This window comes from Lutra lutra, chromosome 7 (assembly GCF_902655055.1).
Source record: "Lutra lutra chromosome 7, mLutLut1.2, whole genome shotgun sequence".
Classification (NCBI taxonomy): Eukaryota; Metazoa; Chordata; class Mammalia; order Carnivora; family Mustelidae; genus Lutra; species Lutra lutra.
The window spans coordinates 40,045,966-40,064,478 of record NC_062284.1 but is presented as its reverse complement, the minus strand read 5'-3'; the positions used below and the strand labels follow the sequence as shown (position 1 = coordinate 40,064,478).

The 18,513-nt window shown below is 34.8% G+C and overlaps 1 protein-coding gene across 12 annotated transcripts in view; it reads left to right on the top strand.

The window, feature by feature from the left end:
* SLTM (SAFB like transcription modulator) overlaps nt 1–18,513 on the top strand; it is a 46,549-nt gene that overhangs the window by 16,004 nt on the left and 12,032 nt on the right. For 3 of the 12 annotated variants that reach the window (XM_047736167.1, XM_047736168.1, XM_047736177.1), the window contains exons 5-14: nt 752–799; nt 9,014–9,041; nt 10,385–10,853; nt 11,477–11,526; nt 13,683–13,801; nt 15,680–15,829; nt 16,043–16,146; nt 16,240–16,406; nt 16,903–16,988; nt 17,214–17,377. In XM_047736167.1, coding sequence (XP_047592123.1) covers nt 752–799; nt 9,014–9,041; nt 10,385–10,853; nt 11,477–11,526; nt 13,683–13,801; nt 15,680–15,829; nt 16,043–16,146; nt 16,240–16,406; nt 16,903–16,988; nt 17,214–17,377 — 1,385 coding nt within the window. The remainder of the gene's footprint in view (nt 1–751; nt 800–9,013; nt 9,042–10,384; nt 10,854–11,476; nt 11,527–13,682; nt 13,802–15,679; nt 15,830–16,042; nt 16,147–16,239; nt 16,407–16,902; nt 16,989–17,213; nt 17,378–18,513) is intronic. The other 9 variants (XM_047736169.1, XM_047736170.1, XM_047736179.1 and 6 more) reach the window with 6 other exon arrangements.

Below are 18,513 nucleotides of genomic sequence, written 5' to 3'. Positions count from 1 at the left end.
GAATTTATAAATCACCTGGAATCCTGCTAGCTTTTAAATTTTGGCTTATTATCTTCCACATTTGTATATATTTGTACATAGTAGTTATCATGCCTTTAATTGCCATTTGTTCTATATGACATACCATGATAACTTCATAATGCTTGTGTTATACAGTAACTTACTAGACTGAGTAGCCACTCCTTTGATTTGGGACATTTACATTGAAGTTGTTTTCTCTTCCACTATGGATGAGTCTATCAGTCACTGATCTTGCCAACACTACTGGATGGTAGCTTTTTATCCGTTGCTACTTTAGTAGAGCTAAAAGATTAACTTGCATTTCTTTGGTTATTATCAAGGGTGGGGAATTACTTAGGACAGTTTAATTTAAAGACATATAATTAAAAAAAAATACTTTCTTTGATTGAAAGAGACCATTTGTCCTGCTTTGAAATATGTTAGTATGTCTTAAGAAAACCAGTGGATTATGGAGGGAGTCAGTGCTGTTAATGTTCATGCTTAGAATACTTACGTTCTACCTAGCTTAATAAGTGAAGGGCTCAAGAGATTTTTCTAATTCTCTATCAATGTGACTATTTTTATGTTGGCATAAAAAATATAGTCTACATTATTAAGCATTGACTTAGTACACATGGTATCTTAGACACGGCAGAACACAAGGCAAGTGATAATTGGGTAGAGCATAGAAGCATTCTCACGTTACCCAGATATTTTGTAAAGCAAAGCTATTGTATACCCTTTTACTTAGGAAATTGAAGCTCAAGAAGGTGAAGATGATACCTTTCTAACAGCCCAAGTAAGTTTATATTTAGTCCTATGAATACGATATTGTGGGTGGAAGGGCTTGGAAAAGGAATCTTATTTTGACTTCAAAATCCTCTAATTCATAAAACTGCCTTAAACTTAATACTGAATTATTTATGTGGTATATACGAAATAGTTAAAATTGGCAGCTGAAATTTCTGTTGCCACAAAGGTAATTGGAAGATATTATAACAAAGTTCCTACCATTTTCAGAAGAAAAATAAAAATAGTCCATCCTTTCTGTTTTAAAAAAAAAAAAAAAAAAGAAAGAAACAAAAACAACTCTGGTTACCAGTCTTTTGAGAAGTCTGCACTCTCCTTGATTTTTTTTTCCTGTTACTTTGCTATGAAGTTAATCATTTAAATGTACTAATATCCTTTTCAAAGCTTTATTTAAGATTTTGCTAATTTAACACCTAGGATGGGCATAGTGTAAAAATGGTAAAAATCTCTGTTCTAGAGATTTACTCGGGGGATGTGTGTGTGTGTGTGTGTGTGTGTGTGTGTGTGTAGAAAAGGAGTGCACTTCTATTGCGTGCTGTGTTTTTTTGGTATATATGATTTATATAACGTATATTTTAGAGCATGGTTTATAGGGGTTATAAGCACATTTATATAGCTCAGTTGCAACAATGTTTTCTTTTTAGCTTATCCTTTTCTTTTCTCATATCTAGACTCCAGAAGCCTTGTTCATGTATCTTCTTTAAATAGTATGCTTTGAAGTAGAGATCGGAGTTTCCTCTGTTTCTCAGATTTAGAAAAAATAGTGATCAGGTCTGTTATTTCCTTAGTTAATATTTGCTAGAAGAGTATGTAGTGGGGTTCATATTTAGCACTGCTTAGCTGATTACCTCTGGTCAGGCACGCCTTCTTTCCTGCAGCTCTCTTGCCTTTGAAATGATGGTGAGCCACAAATGCTGGTTAGGTTGTATCTTGGCTCTCTGCATTTATTGCAGTGGGGGAGAAATTGCATTTCTGGGAGAAATGTGTCTGATAATTGAGAATATTCAGGAAGGAAATGTTAGGACTGTGAAAGTCTATAGATTTGGTCCATGTACTAGCTATGCATAAGTTCATTTTTTTTTTTTTAAAGATTTTATTTATTTATTTGACAGACAGAGACCACAAGTAGGCAGGGAGGCAGGCAGAGAGAGAGAGGAGGAAGCAGGCTCCCTGCTGAGCAGAGAGCCCTATGCGGGGCTCGATCCCAGGACTCTGGGATCATGACCTGAGCCAAAGGCAGAGGCTTTAACCCACTGAGCCACCCAGGCGCCCCCATAAGTTCATTTCTGAGTGGTAAATATTAGGTGAGGAAAATTAACTTTCTCAAATTTGGGGGGGTACCTTTTCTACATTACAAATTTGCAGAAAGGTAGAGTTGATTGAGCTCTTCATATTCTTTAGTAGCTAGCTTGTTCATTTCCACTAAGGGCCACTCCTGAAGTTGTACAGGTTGTAAGTTGTATAAAGGCACCAATCATATCTAACGGTCCCCATTCTCATAATAAACTATGTATGTATTATGAAAATTTAACAGATGGAAGTATCTTAAGGAATGAATGCCTTTTTCTAATTTTAATAAATTTTTATGGCCTGAAGATGGCCTTTCTCCCTTTCTATCCTGATAATGAAAGAAGAGTACTCTTCTCATCAAGAGGCAAGTATCGCCTGATTGTATCAAAAGATAGGGAGGTTACATCTTCAGAGAAGTTTTCTTTAAGTAAAACGACCTTTTTTCTCCTTCTAAATAATGCAGAGCAACATATGTAAATGTATCTACGTTTCATCATGTTCTAATGCTTCTAAACATGCTTAGTGAATATATTGTCTTACTGTGGGCATTAAATAATAGAGTGTAATACATAGAGTGTAACCATCACCCAGCTTTAGCTGTAAAAACTCATGGACAGTCTTGTTTCATTTATAGTTCCATTCACTTTTCCATTTGTTTATTGGAACAAATCCTGGATGTCGTATTTTGCTTTAAAAATTTCATGATGTTTCTCTAAAAAAAGAAATTTTTTTTTACATTATTACTCCTAATATAAGATTTTAATGTCATTAAATATATAATTAGTATTTAAATGTTCAATTGTGTGTAGTTTTTGTTTTGCTTTTTGTTTTTACAGGTTTTGTTTGAATCCAGATGCAAATAAGATGTACCCATTGTGGTTGATTGAAATGTTCATTAGACCTCTTTTAAAAGATCAGTAGGTGAAGAAATTGAGTTGTGTATTCTGTAGAGCCAGGGGTGTTTGGTGTTCTTAATGGGACTAGGTAGAAAATATTTTAGCTGTTGTGGGCCATATGATCTATGTTTTAACTATTCAACTCTTCCATTGTTTTGTGAAAACAGACACAGTGGGTAAATGAACGGGATAAATGAATGGATATGGCTGTTTCAGTAAAAATATTTACAAAAAGAGGCATCTAGTGTAGTTTGCCTATCCCTGCTTGTAGGGTTTCCGGAGTCTAGATTTTTGCTGATTACATTTCTGTGGAGTCATTCAACATGATTCTTTGTTTACTGTGTTCTCTATAAATTGGTAAGTTGGGTGTGGGATGTAGAGGCTTGCTATCCAGTGCAGGGTACCCCACACCTACCCCAACATACCCACTACTTCATAGATAGTGTCCTGTTTTTCCATTTGGCTGCACATAATGTCTAGTTATACTTGATGATGGTACCGATCATTGATGATCTATAGCTCTTGGATCAAAGTAGTGATATTCTAATTCTGTCATTTCTTCCTTATTTATTAGGAATGATCCTAGAAATAGAAATATCTCATACTATTTGGTTACTCAGTGGTGCCATTTACAAAGGAAAGGCAGCATATATATTTAAGCCTGATGCTTTTCCTTTTATTTACCAATTTTTGGAATAATGAGCCAGTTCATTACCATCTTTAACAGTGACTACTGAGTTTTTAATTTTTCCTTTTTTTCTCAGTTTCATTTTGAATTTATGGATTTAAAGGTAGTTATGTGTGTAAGTCCATTATAGTTGTTGTTCAATGTTCAAATTGCCCCATCTGTAGCTTGTGAGAGCCTCTTCATTTCAGCATGATCCTAGTAGTCTTTGATTGCTTTCTCCTAGGTAAGGATGTTCCTTTTTCTTCTCTAGACCTAAGTACCCATTTTTTCCTTCTCAAGAACCTAGTCTCAGTAGTAGGGGTGTTCATTGCTACTGGGTTTTCTTGTTTTTTAGGCCTTTTCTTTCAATGTACAGTGCTAGTGAATGTGTGTGGTTTTTGGTTTGGTTTTGCTTTTAAGTTAAATAGATTTTGAGGTCATAGGGATACTTCTAAGTCAATCATTTTCTTTGTCTTACAGTACACATACAACAGTCTAAGAAACTTAATACCAACACCACTACCAAAAAGATTACTAAAAATAATTTAAGATTTTTTTCCCGTTATATCCGTCCTAAAGATGGATCCTTCTGGGAATGAACAATTAACTACCTTTTAGACTAGTTCTGCTCTCTATGCTTACATCACCAACTCATACATATTTAGGTTGACTTGTTTCATTTAATTTTCAATAATTAAAGTATTGGTTTTAAAGAAATTGGATCTGTGACTTTTTGTGAGTATATAATTCAGAATAGCTGGAAAATTAAATCTGATTTTATAACTGTTTACAATATGTACATGGTTTCCAAATCAAAGCTATGAGAAAAATGCATTCAAAAAGTCCCTTCACTCAGGCCAGTTTTCAGGCTTACTTGGATTTTAAATATTTGGCCTTTAAGTGTTAGCCTGTTTTACTACATAGAATTTGGTTCAAATTGTGCTTGTGTTAGTTACCTATAATAATTTATGAATTTGGGCAGATTCTCTTAGTTTCTATGTCTGTAAAATAAACATAGTAATTTCTGCCTGCTGGATTGATGTTGGGATTGGTCATAGATCTGGCACTTAGTACATATGCAGTCTGGTTAATTGTGATATTTGTGTATTAGTTTGAAGATACCCATTACTTGAGAATTTGGGGGAAATTTTTCTCAAAACGTTTATGTTTGCTAGTGCTTTAATTCTTTTTTTTTTTTTTTTTTTTTTTAGATTTTATTTATTTATTTGACAGAGAGAGATCACAAGTAGACAGAGAGGCAGGCAGAGAGAGAGAGGGAAGCAGGCTCCCTGCTGAGCAGAGAGCCCGATGCGGGACTCGATCCCAGGACCCTGAGATCATGACCTGAGCCGAAGGCAGCGGCTTAACCCACTGAGCCACCCAGGCACCCTAAAGTCTATGTACTTTGAAAGCCAGATTTATCTGTATCTCCTTCTTAAAACTTTCTTTAATATCTCTTATGTAGTGCCTTATGATTTACAGAGAACTTTTTACATCCATTATCTTATGTAATTACTTGTATTCTGTATTGGTCATAGGTTATCTCTCTTTTATGGATAAAATTTAGCTAGATGGATGACAATACCACAGAGTAAAACTGTTTCAGTGGTAAAGATAGGATAAATACCCAGGTCTTAGGATGTCTAGTTTGGTGTTCTTTTCACTAAATAACTGCACGCTAGTAAATGTTGTTTTCCGAATTCACTGTACTTACACAGTGTTTCAGTTAAGCCTGTTACATACATGGAACTGAGCAGTTCGTTCATTCCTTCCATCTAAAAATAATAGTGTCTCACACTACATTTATTCAGTAAAATCATTCAACAAGTGTTTATTGAGTACTTATCATGTGCTTATTTTGAGTACTTATTTGAGTACTTATTTTGTATTTCCTATAACCTTTAGCTTACTGCCAGATAGATAGCGGGCAGTTGATGGTTTAAGGTTATTTTGAAGGTTTGTTTTAAATCAGGCTGAATATAGTGTTTATATACAATCAGGGGAAAGGAGGCTTTCCAGAGGAGGTCTTCTTACGTAGTACATATATGTTACATGTCTCACAAGTTTAACCTAGGGGAAGGTAAAATGAGTGTGTATATATACATATATATACACATAGAATATACACATGTGTACGTGTATACTTACTATATATATAGTAAACACTTCATTAACTGAAAAATAAGCCCTTTGCTCATCTTTGTCTCATCATTGCTGTTCCTAGGGTGAAATAAAAATAGAGAAGCTTTGTGACTTTTGGCATTTGACTAAGGGTTGTAGATCCTGCTACAAAGATACACAGCATGAATTCCTACCTTTCGGAAAGCATTTCTTCATTTTCATATGTGAAATGTTACATTTTTTTCAAGATAAACTCAAAAACTAGTTAATATAAGGGAATGCTTTACATTGTTGTTACTGATTTACTATATTTTTCATTCCAAAAAAAAAAAAAACCTGTTTTCAGTGGAGGAAAATTATTTTCAGATAAGATGCATATCGTTTGTACCATTTAGATGGGAAAAGCCTCCCATTGTCTTTGTTGTATTTCTTGTTTTGTTTCCTTATTACGAGGACTTTTAGGCTTGCTTAGGTCAAAAGGTTTGACTTTAGTAGTGCTTTGTGTCCGCACACTGCACCGCAAAGCCTCCACTGATCTGTGGCTCGTCTTTTCTACTAACCCTAGTGGTTTCTGTGGTTTACCCCCAGCCGTAGTTGGGTTTATTTTCCAAAAGCTGGGCCAGACTCTTCTCGGGGCATTTAAGTATATGTAGTAAAACTAGTGTTACCTTTAATTTGAGAAACTAATATGTTACAAGCCCCTTTGGAAGGCATGTTGAGTAATTAGGATAAATATCTAAAAGCTCTTCAGCAAAGTAAGACAAACCTTACCAGTTATTTTAGCAGCAGGAAATAACATTTCTAATTGGTAGAATTATAGCAAAAAGGATTTCGTTTTTTTACATCTCAGTATTTAAATTTTTTTACATTTTAAAACAGGAGATAATTTGGCCATTTTTTTTCTTGAAGCTGTCAATATCGCAACTCTAAAATAACTGGGAAGTTGTGTGCTGTTGGTAGATAAAGAAGCGGCAAGTTGCATTCTTTAAGTTCATTTGTTGTCCTGAGTAAAAGTTAAGATATTCCAGTTTGTTTCCCCCCGCCAAAAGACAAATTACTAAACTAAAAGAATTGGGAAGAAAAATATAAATCAACAGTTTCATCCTTTCTTTGCTGCCATTGTCTGTCACTCTACCGAAGTGAAAGCATTTTTCTTTCCTTTCCAGATGTTGCAGATTAGAAACAATGACTAAAACTAAATTCTGGTTCAACAGAACGACAGTAAAGAGGTTATTAGAACATAATATAATGGACTTACGTGATAATACAATTCACTTTGCTATTATAAATCAGTAATCTACTTGGTTTTGGACTCTTAATTCCTAACCTCGTGGCTTAGTTGTTTCAGTGTTTTTAGTTTCCTTCATGTTTAGTGTGTAAAACAGTTGGGCATTCCATAATTTGGGGGCACTTACATGTTAGCTGAAAGTTGAAAAAGCCTTTTTAAAGTGATTTCTTAGAAAAGTGGTTATCGGATGTAATTTTGAACATACGGTAAGGTATTTGACATTTTTAAGGAATGCATGCTTTTCTGGAATCTTAAATTGTGTTGCAAGATAAATACGCCATTTAAAGTTTTGTTTACGGTTCAATGTTTAAAGTCTTCTTTCACTACTAGGCTGTCACTCTAAGGCAGTAGTTGTTAAAAGTGTAGTCCTTGGACCAACAGCATCAGCATCACCTGGAAACTTGTTAGAGATGAAGATGCTCAAGCCCTGCTTCCAGACCTGAATTAGAAACTCTGGGTTGGTGCTCAGCAAACTGTTTTAACAAGCCTTCCAGGGGATTCTGATACACTCAGTTTGAGACCCACCACTCTAAGGCTTTGTATGTGGTAGCGTCACACCACCTTGACTGAAAATGATCTGCTGCTACTCAGCTTTTATTTTATTTTATTTATTTATTTTTTAAGATTTTGTTTATTTATTTATTTGACAGACAGAGATTACAAGTAGGCAGAGAGGCAGGCTGAGAGAGAGGAGGAAGTAGGCTCCCCGCTGAGCAGAGAGCCCGTGCAGGGCTCGATCCCAGGACCCTGGGATCATGACCCGAGCCGAAGGCAGAGGCTTTAACCCACTGAGCCACCCAGGCGCCCCTATTTTATTTTATTTTTAAAGATTTTACTCATTTATTTGACAGAGAGAGAGCGAGAGAGGGAACACAAGCAGGGGGAATAGGAGAGGGAGAAGCAGGCTCGCCATTGAGCTGGGAGCCTGATGTGGGGCTCGATCCCAGGACCCTGGGATCATGACACGAGTTGAAGGCAGACATTTAATTGACTGAGCCACCCAGGTGCCACTCAGCTTTTATTTTAAAAGTTATAAATTAAAACATAAATTAAATTAAAACATAAATTAAAACATCCCTTAACTTTTTTTTCTTTCTTGAGATTAAATGAATATTTGCTTATTTGTTATGATCTTTAATTTGGGGAAAATGTTGGATTTTTTCTTGGTGTGACTTTGACTACCTTCAGGGGTTTTTGCAGTATTTGCTGGGTAGAGAAAAAGGTAAAATACCTTTAGGTATTCCTGTTTTCAGGCTAGCACATGCTTAATTTTAGATTAAGCGAAAAAACCACATATTTTAAAATTAAAATCAGTCATATTTTTAAAACAGCATGAGTTATGATTTTGATTACCTGTTGTGCAAATACCATTTTTAAAGTGACCATCAGGGTATACGTGACTGCTGTGAATTCATTTTCAACAGAAAAAAGGAACAAATAATTTGAAAATAACTACACTTGTAGTCACCCCTCTTACTTCTGAGATGCCTGGAAGGGTTTTTGTTTGTTTTATTAATGTGCATTTAAGGCCTTGAAAGTGTATATATTCACAGTATACTTTCTCGTAGTATTTTGCATAGCACGCCCTTGTGCTTTTGAACTGAGTCACATAAGATAATCAGGTCAGTCTTTTGGCAATTCTTTGATTTAAGATTCAGATTCTATAAACTAGTTTTGAATACTGAAACTAATCCAATTGATAATTGACCTAATTACTGATAGATTTTCTTGTTTTGTCTGAAACCACAACCACCAGCTAATGTGCCACATTTCTCTAAATGGGCTCTCGTTCTGATTGGAATATCCTATATTTGTTAGTGATAGGTGTCCCTAATTAATACTATTAAATTATATACAGTTTAACCTCACTGCTTTTGTGCTATTACTAAAATCTAGTTTTAAGTGAATTCATTTTACATTTGATTATTCTTTGAATTTCAGGATGGTGAGGAAGAAGAAAATGAGAAAGGTATGTTTGATGCCAAGTAGAGTTTTAAAAATTGCTAACATTTAGAGAAATAGTAAATTATGTAAAAATAAAACATTCCTTATTTGAAATCTTATTTTTGAAATGAATTTATTTTCAAATTTATCAATTTAGTGAATTAAGTTAGCATCTTGATTTTATTTTTCAGTTGGTTTTAATTTTGTTTTTAACTTTAAAGATATGTTCTAACTTACTGGTACATATCAGTTACTGTAGTGGACATCGCCATATTTTATTTAACCCAATTTTAATTTTATGTTTTAAAATAACTTCTAGCATACGGTAAGTTGATAATGTCCTTTAAGACTGGCACTGCAGTAACTCATACGTGCTTATTGGGGTCCTAGAGTGTAACGGATATTGAATTGTACAACCAGTCCTAAAAATGGGTGACCAGGAGACTGACTTTTTGTTTGCTGCATAGAGAAACTTTCATACAGTCTTCCAACAGTTTTCATAGTTTAGGAGAACTGGCTCATCCAATACAATTACAGGGACGTCAGTAGTAATGCGTTGATCACTATGAGGTTACGGATGGAAGAGTTCTTGGAAGGAAGTCGAAGGATCCTCCTTTGGACTAGAAAGGACATGGAGCAGGGTTCTAAGCAAGGCAGAATTAAAAGCCCAAAAGCGATGATGAAGTAAAGCTACTGACTGAAAAACATCACATGCCTGAAGCCTTTCCATTTTGGGGAAATGCAAGACATCTTCGAAAATGATAATTGCAGGACTGGCTGGACAGGATGAAGACTGGAAATAACCAATTTCCTGAACATTATGGAGCAGGCCATCTTTGGAGCCTTCTGTAGCAGTTTTCCATAGGATTCTGGACTACCCAAGAATTGAGTAAGAAGAGTGAAAAGGATGGGGCCCTGAAAAACTGTGAAGACTGTTATCCTCAGACTGTGACCTTTCAAGATGTCACCATGGGAGTTCTGAAGGTCACAAGGGTTAAACCCAAGATGATTCGAACACTGAATAACAAATCTGCACATTTGTCACTTACCTCATGGAGGGAAACAAAATCTACCATATGCCATTAACTTATAACCACAAACAAAGAGTTGGTATCCTCAGCATGGAACCATTTCCTCACTTTTGTTGTTTGGTATTTGTATGTAGAGATCCTTTTTTCCATGGAGAATAAGTGATCCTGGGTAAAGGATTGTTTATGTTAGTTAATACCCTTGTGTTTTTTTTTTCCCCTAACCTTCCATCAGTGCTAATAACTGGCTTTATATTTTCTAGGTCCTATTCTAGCTTATGAATATGAAATTGTTTAAACTTCTTGTTTTGCCGTATTTATTCCTGTTAAATCCTCTTAGATATAGCAGGTTCTGGTGATGGTACACAAGAAGTATCTAAACCTCTTCCTTCAGAAGGGAACCTAGCTGAGGCTGATCACACAGCTCACGAAGAGATGGAAGCTAATGCACCTGTGAAAGAAGCTGAGGATGACAACATCTCGGTCACAATCCAGGCTGAAGATGCCATCACTCTGGATTTTGATGGTGATGACCTCCTAGAAACAGGTAAAAATGTGAAAATTACAGATTCTGAAGCAAGTAAGCCAAAAGATGGGCAGGACGCCATTGCACAGAGCCCGGAGAAGGAAAGCAAGGATTATGAGATGAATGCGAACCATAAAGATGGTAAGAAGGAAGACTGCGTGAAGGGTGATCCTGTCGAGAAGGAAGCCAGAGAAAGTTCTAAGAAAGCAGAATCTGGAGACAAAGAAAAGGATACTTTGAAGAAAGGGCCCTCGTCTACTGGGGCCTCTGGTCAAGCAAAGAGGTTTGTTTTTCTATGTCAGTTCTTTACGATACTGAATTCCAGCATTCAATAAGATCACTCTACATTAAGGGGGTGGCTTCAAGACCATGTACAGTAATTAGTACTTATGATCCTGCCTATAATATTTTTGACCGTCATAAGTTACTTTAAAAAAAAATTTCAAGATCTTCGTAATATGCAGTGTGTCCTACTGATTGCATTGTCGAATTGTCAGCATATATTTGGTTTTTTTTTTTTTTTTTGGTTGTTTTTTGGTTTTTTTTTTTCAAATTGACAATTTTTTTGTGTTTTATTTTTAAAAATCCTTGTGATGATGGTTAATGAACAACTATCAGTCCTAAGAACACAAAATGAAGTCAAGTCCCAGTCCTGAAATCTGGAGAAGATGGCCATATATCCACTGAATAGAATTGTCAGAAAATCTAGATCTTCAGGCATCTTGGGGAAAATCAGTGCAAGAATCCTAAGGGAATCATTTGCTCAAATAACCTAATCTAGGCCTTTGGAATTGTTAATTTGTACGAATAGTACTAGTTTGAAATATAGTCAATATCAAGCTGTTCGATTTTTGTTTTGTTTTGTTTTTTTGTTTTCAATTTTCTTCTGGTGGTTTGCTTCTTTAGCTCTTCAAAGGAATCTAAAGACAGCAAGACATCATCCAAAGATGACAAAGGTAATGGATTTTTTCCTATTTGTTTCAGTGGTAAATTGCACATTTTTGTTAAAAAGTAATAATTTCCTGGGGTTTCCTTTGACCTTTAGTCATTAAAAATTGACATACTGAAAATTTGGGGGTGGGTCTCTCTGTAAACTATTGAGTTAAACAGATTTCCGCAAACTCCTGGTGTGATTGAAGCGTTACCTTTAATTACTTAATTTGTAAACTGGTTTGAGTATACTAAAAGTATGTGTTTTTCACATTGTGTTCTAAGCAACTGTACTGAATGTTAATACAGTGGGTATTTCATTTTCTTACATTATAATTTTAGAAGTATTTTATCTTTAATTGTAGTCATTTGTATCCCTTATGCACCAGCACAACTTTTTCCCTGTTCTTTTAGGAGATGTACTGTGAATAATATTTGCCTCTCTTTGTGGAGTCTAGTATTAAGAGAAAATCAGTCTCTAACATTTGGTTTTGCTTTTTTTCATTGTTTAAACCAGGGCACACTTCTAATAACGTAGCCAGTATATATTATTTTGATTCTTGAAGATCTATTTCTTAATTTGACTTATTTTGGGTTGATGGGAGTCTTGTGTTGGAAGTTAGTTTTATTTGACGTTCTTGTAAGCTTAAAGATGCAATATCTGATATTGGGATGTCTGGTTATTTCACGGCTGCGCACTATAGGCTCCTCTTGTACGTATGCCATCTACTTGAAAAACATTTCTTGTTTTCTAAAGAAAGCATTTTAAGGGAAAAGAACACCATTCAGGTACTGCAAAGTCCTAAAATGCTTCTTTAGCGAATGTTAATCTGTTTTGTGGTTCATTTAGTGTTACTTTGTTGGTATGTTTTTATAGTTGGAAATCTTAGTGATTGATTGACTAATTGACAATTAATTGCAATTCTTATATCCCTTAGAGTTTTGGTTAATGGACAAAATATAATAACTTTATTAAGTGTTACCCTGTAAATTTACACACTTAGTAGTCTTGGTTAAATGGTAACTTTTTTCTATTAACTAAAAATTTTTTTCTGTAAGAGAAATACCTGGGCCTAAATGTTATTGGTAGTATAAAAAAGATACATGCACTTCTTATTAGCATCGATCCTTTGATAAATGCGTTTTGTAAGAGTAGGAATGCAGCAACCATTAATATTTAAAATATTTGAGTCAGCTGTGTGTTGTCTCCTCTTATAAGTCTACACTGACAGTAATTTTTCAACTAAAACTTATGGCATGTAATATTCTAAAGCATTGAAATTTTTTACTTTTTGTACATATAATAACCTGAAGTTATAAAAATTGTTACTTTTAATTATTACATACTGTTAAAGTGGAGTAAGAATTGTTTTCCAAGGAAAGTCAAATGAATGAAAGCTCCCCTTTTAGAATAGCATGTTTGAGGAAAAGCTTTGGAGGGTGACTGAGTAGGCCTGTATTCTAAGAAATGGCATCTCTATTATGAAACCATAATTTGTGTATGGAAGTAGTACAAAAATGATTTACATAACATTATACTTACCTATTCTAAAGGATTTTGAGGTTTCTGATTTTATTCTTATAATTAATTTGTTTTAGAAAATTGTTTCTTATTAAATCCAGAGTTAACTAGCTGCATATAATTTCATTTTTAGTCTTTCTCTGCTAGATAATGAAGTTGAGCTTTTGGTTAGTCTTTGTTATTAAACGTTTAAATTCTTGGGAATACTTTATCCCTTGCTTTGACTGTTCCCTCTTACACTCCCAGTTTCTCAGGATCTAAAGCCCAGAGCAGATGTGGGTAATTCAGCAGTCTGTAAGTTTTTTGATGACTGCTTTCTGGTTGTTTGTATTCAGTGCAGCGGTAGAGTCTAAATGATTAAACTTAGCAGTGAAAGGCCAGGACCTGTAGTTCATGGTTTACCCATTTTGATGTGAAACTCATGCACTAGGAAGTATACAGATGTTCAGACTTGTTTCTTCACTAGCTGTATTATCTGTTGTGTTTGATTTTAATAATAGCAAATTCATAGGCTTTTGATACAGCAAGGTTGTACTATCATAATTTAACTAAATTAAAAGAGGGTTTTATAATTTTGAAAGCATATGGACCTAATAATTTTGTTTAAAAATAGAATTTCCAATTAAGACGCTAAAATGTCTGATATTAAATCTATTCTAGGAAGTACAAGTAGTACTAGTGGTAGCAGTGGAAGCTCAACTAAAAATATCTGGGTTAGTGGACTTTCTTCTAATACCAAAGCTGCTGACTTGAAGAACCTCTTTGGCAAATATGGAAAGGTACACTTTTTATCTGTCTTTCTAGTATCTCCATTTGAAATGGGGATTATATGCAAAACGGTATTATATAAAACCTTCCAATTTCTTGTTTTTCTCAGGACTGGTATAGACATAATTATTGAGTTCTGTGGTACTGGTGAATTTTGTCATAAAATCTCACCCAGAGCCCTGGGGCTCTTTTTATTAAAAGCTTGTATTTTGAGCCCATTTCAGTGAAGGACTGCATTTTGTTTTTCACATACATCATGATTTCTCTAGAAACTAGAGTATCTGAGGCTGATCTGGTCATTTGGAAAATATAGGTAGACTAGTATTAGACAATGGGATATAGAGTTTGGGGGTCGGGTGGGAACTAACGTCCCTGTCATCATACAGATTCTAATACAGTAGTGGAGAAAAATGTAAAACTGGTAAAAATATACTTAATTGGAAGTTGTGATACATGCTATGATGGAAAGAGTTGCTAGGAGAGCAAAAAGGGGAGGGTTTACTATAGTTGGTTCATCAGGAAAGGTTTCCCTGGCATATAAGGGAAAGACCTAATAGAGAAGAATAGTAAATAATTAAATGAATAAAATAATAGTTAATAGTTTTTGAATTGCATTGTAGTTGATCTGTCTCTCTTATGGAACTCCCTGCTTTCTACTGTTTATTTTTGGTTTTCATTATACATCATATGTAATCTACTCTAGTGTTAAGCTCTTTGATAGCAGAAACTTTATCTGCTATACTTTGTGTACACACAGTGGGCTTTGGAATACCTATTAAATTAATGACCAGTATTGATAAATGACCATTAATGAATATTTTAAAAATCTATCCTGTTGATTTTAGGAGTCTTTTTTTTTTTTTTTTCCTTCTTCTTCTAATATAAAGAGTTGCCTGAGTGTTAAGGATTCTTGTAGGTGTCAGGTACAGAACACTGAGAATTGTAGTTGCATGGTCAGCGCTGGTGATTTATTATTAGAAATCCAAAACCATTATTTTAATGCTGGCATTTCCTGGGACTAAAACTATACACAGGACACCATGCACTTTATAACAAGACCTTGGGCTTAAAAATCAAGTTGCTGTTGGGGCAAGTCTGCCTTTCCCAGAGTTGAGGTAAAAGCAGATAGTTTCCAGCCATTCATACCACACAGCCTCCTAAATTCCCTCTTTACCTCTTCATGGCAGTATGTCTGTCTTTCTCTTTGTTCAGCACTAAATCATTCTCTCACTTTTCTTCTTACTCACCCATCCCTTGTCTCTCTCAACTATTTTATAGAATTTAAATTATTTGTCACTTTGATATTGGTATAAATCTTAAAAGCACAAACTGGAAAGTGTGTCTCTTTAGAGTATATTTTTGTAGGGAGTGTTTTTAAAGACTGCTTTTATATATGGATAATTCTTTATTCATTTTTTGAAATTTATAGTTACTTGTTATAGAAAATTGTTAACAATCATTTAGAAACTTTCTAGAAAGTTGCCCTTTTTTTTTCCTTCCCTTTGAGAGATTCAGAATGGGCTTATGATAGGGGAAGTTTGGCTCAGATCTAACTGAGAATATTATTTCTTTTCTTTCATTAATTGTGCCATTATTTCATTGACGTGACTAACTGTTTTGGCTGTCTATTTGAAAAAATAAGAAAAAAATTAGGTTAAATTGCTTTTTGACAGTTTAAATTGTTCCCCTGAATATTTACTACATACGTAAAAGCAAAGTAGATAGTGATCACAAGAATATGAAACAGAATAATATATATCCTAAATTTATCCTTCATCATGAATTTCTGTCTCCTGAGTAATCATTTTATTTGAATAGTCTTCTGGAGTTTGATCTTTTCAGAATGTATGTAGTTGTAAAACTTTGTAAAGTGTTACCTTATCTTGTAGGTTCTGAGTGCAAAGGTAGTTACAAATGCTCGAAGTCCTGGGGCAAAGTGCTACGGCATTGTAACTATGTCTTCAAGCACAGAGGTGTCCAGATGTATTGCCCATCTTCATCGCACTGAGCTGCACGGACAGCTGATTTCTGTTGAAAAAGTAAGCTTGCCTAAATGCGTATAAGAGAGAGGTTACTTTGAGGGCCACTAATGCTCAATTTCAAGAGGTTATACCAGCAGGGAGTACAATTCGGTATAATTTTTAAGTATTTTTATTTTTTTTACTTCCATGCTTTCCAGATTTTCTCCTAGCAGCATACTGTTTATGATCATCAATGTAACTTTTTGTTTTGTTTCCTATTTAAACCTTCAGGTTAAAGGTGATCCTTCTAAGAAAGAACTGAAGAAAGAAAATGATGAAAAGAGTAGTTCAAGAGGTTCTGGAGACAAAAAAAATATGAGTGATAGAAGTAGCAAGTAAGGATTTATTTTTTTGATAAGCATGTAGACTTTTCTGGGAAATTGATGAAGTGGTTCTCACTGTGTTGTTTTCTTGGGTGGTATGGTCAGGACACAAGCCTCTGTCAAAAAAGAAGAGAAAAGGTCGTCTGAGAAGTGTGAAAAAAAAGAAGGCAAGGAGCCTAAGAAAATAGAAGGTAAAGACGAGAAGAATGATAATGGATCAAGTGGCCAAACTTCAGAATCGATTAAAAAAAGTGAAGAAAAGAAGCGAATAAGTATGCTATGTATCTTTCTTCTCAGTCCCTTTCTAATGCTTTCTACAACTTCATTTTTACAGTGGAAGGGAAGACCTGAGATTGCAGTCCAGAGAAATACTTACGTTTTGTTGTTAGATGTCAGTGTGGTAGAAAAGGAGGTCCAGTAGCACTAGTTGTCTTCTTTTCTACCCTTGGGAAACAGATGTGTTCTTTTCAGCTGAGCCCCTTTGCTGGAGACCCGGGCTGGCAGTAAACGGTCACTGATTTGTAGCTGTGTAACTGAGTTGGGATCTTTTGGTATCGCAGAAAGTATCTATGTTTGTGGGTTGAGTTATTTTTAAAAACCGGACAAATTACATTCTGATAGAGTTAGTAGGTTCTTTTTTAAAATTTCTTGCACTGGTTTGTGAATATCTGGCTATGTAAGAATTCAGCATTTTTACATTACATTTATTGTCTTTTTTAATGAAATGTTTTTTAGGCATTTGTTTATCTACTTTTTTTTTCCTCTTAGGTTCCAAGAGTCCAGGACATATGGTAATACTAGACCAAACTAAAGGAGATCATTGTAGGCCATCAAGAAGAGGAAGATATGAGAAAGTAAGTCTCTGGGAGAGATGCTGTAGATTATTTTCCCTGTTTGCAAAAGAAGATAATTTAGTATCTCTGTAACCATTTTTTGCATACTTCTGCGCTTGAAAATCTAAGAGAAATGGAATATCATTGCTCATTTAAGCTTTTTTAAATGACCAGCCTAACTTGAAAACCAAAACCCCAAATTATTTTAACTTCTAGTCCTGTTATAACTTTTTTTTTTTTCTGTAGATTCATGGAAGGAGCAAGGAAAAGGAGAGAGCTAGCCTAGATAAAAAAAGGGACAAAGACTATAGAAGGAAAGACATCTTACCTTTTGAAAAGATGAAGGAACAAAGACTAAGAGAGCATTTAGTTCGCTTTGAGAGATTGCGACGAGCAATGGAACTTCGAAGGTAGGAAAAGAGTCTATTTTATATCTGTCTTTAACTATAGGTACAAATTTAATGCTAGTTACAAACCAGATTTCTAGAAATTGTATTCCCACAGAAAGCTATTGGCCACTTTTAAGTGCAGTAAAACCTAATGATTTCTTAAGTTTGTATAGCATTTTACAATTTACAAATTACCTTTCCAGCTGTTACTTCTGTCTCAACTGTTCTTTAAGATTAGGTGTGCCCATTATATAATTGAAAAAATGGAGGCCCGGAGAGGCTAAATGACTCTTCCAATGCCACATGGCTAATGAGTGGCAGAGTCGGGACTCAGACCCAAGTCTTCTGACTCCAAGTCCAATGCTCTTTCCTCTACTCCAAAGCTGCCGCCATGAAAAACATGACTTTACAGAAAAAAATGATGTTGAGATAAGATAGTATAAGCTACAGTGTTCAAAGTAGCATGTTGACATTTTAGGAAAAATTGATTGTACTTTGGATTAGAGCCCAAGTGAAGGAAGATTCGCCTTCTGAACCTTATTGTGTTCAGGCTCTATCTCAAAGCAAGCATTCTCTTTAAAACAAACTGAGACAAACACTTCATTGTTAGTGGCAGTATCTCAGCAGTTCACCACAAATGCCACCATTGCTTTCCTGTATCAGTTTTTGGATGCCACTTAAAATATTCTTGTGAAAGTGTTTTTTAATATAAATTTCCAAATATTAACCTATCTCATTGATAGGTTATCACATGGGATTTCGTCTGTTCATTCACAGGAGTGTTAGGAACAACCAGACACATTTGACAGCTTAAATAGTACTATGATTGCCACATACTTTATTAGAAGGAAATAATCCTGGTGTTACTCAGAACCCATTTTTTTTTCTCTTTTTTTTTTTGGTGAAGTCCCAGTATGCTGAGATTCCTCTTTATATGATAAGTTAGGATGAGAGAGTAGGATCTACCAGAGCAGTGATTCTCAGGTCTGTCAGAGAAGCACCCCTTTTATATTAAAAAAAAAAAAAAAAAAAAAAAAAAGCCGCAGCATCCTCTTCACTCTGCTGAAAAGTAATTGATGCATAATAGGCCTACAAATGCATAATATGCCTTTATAAATAATTTCCAAAAAAACAATATAATGCCTTAATTCTAACCT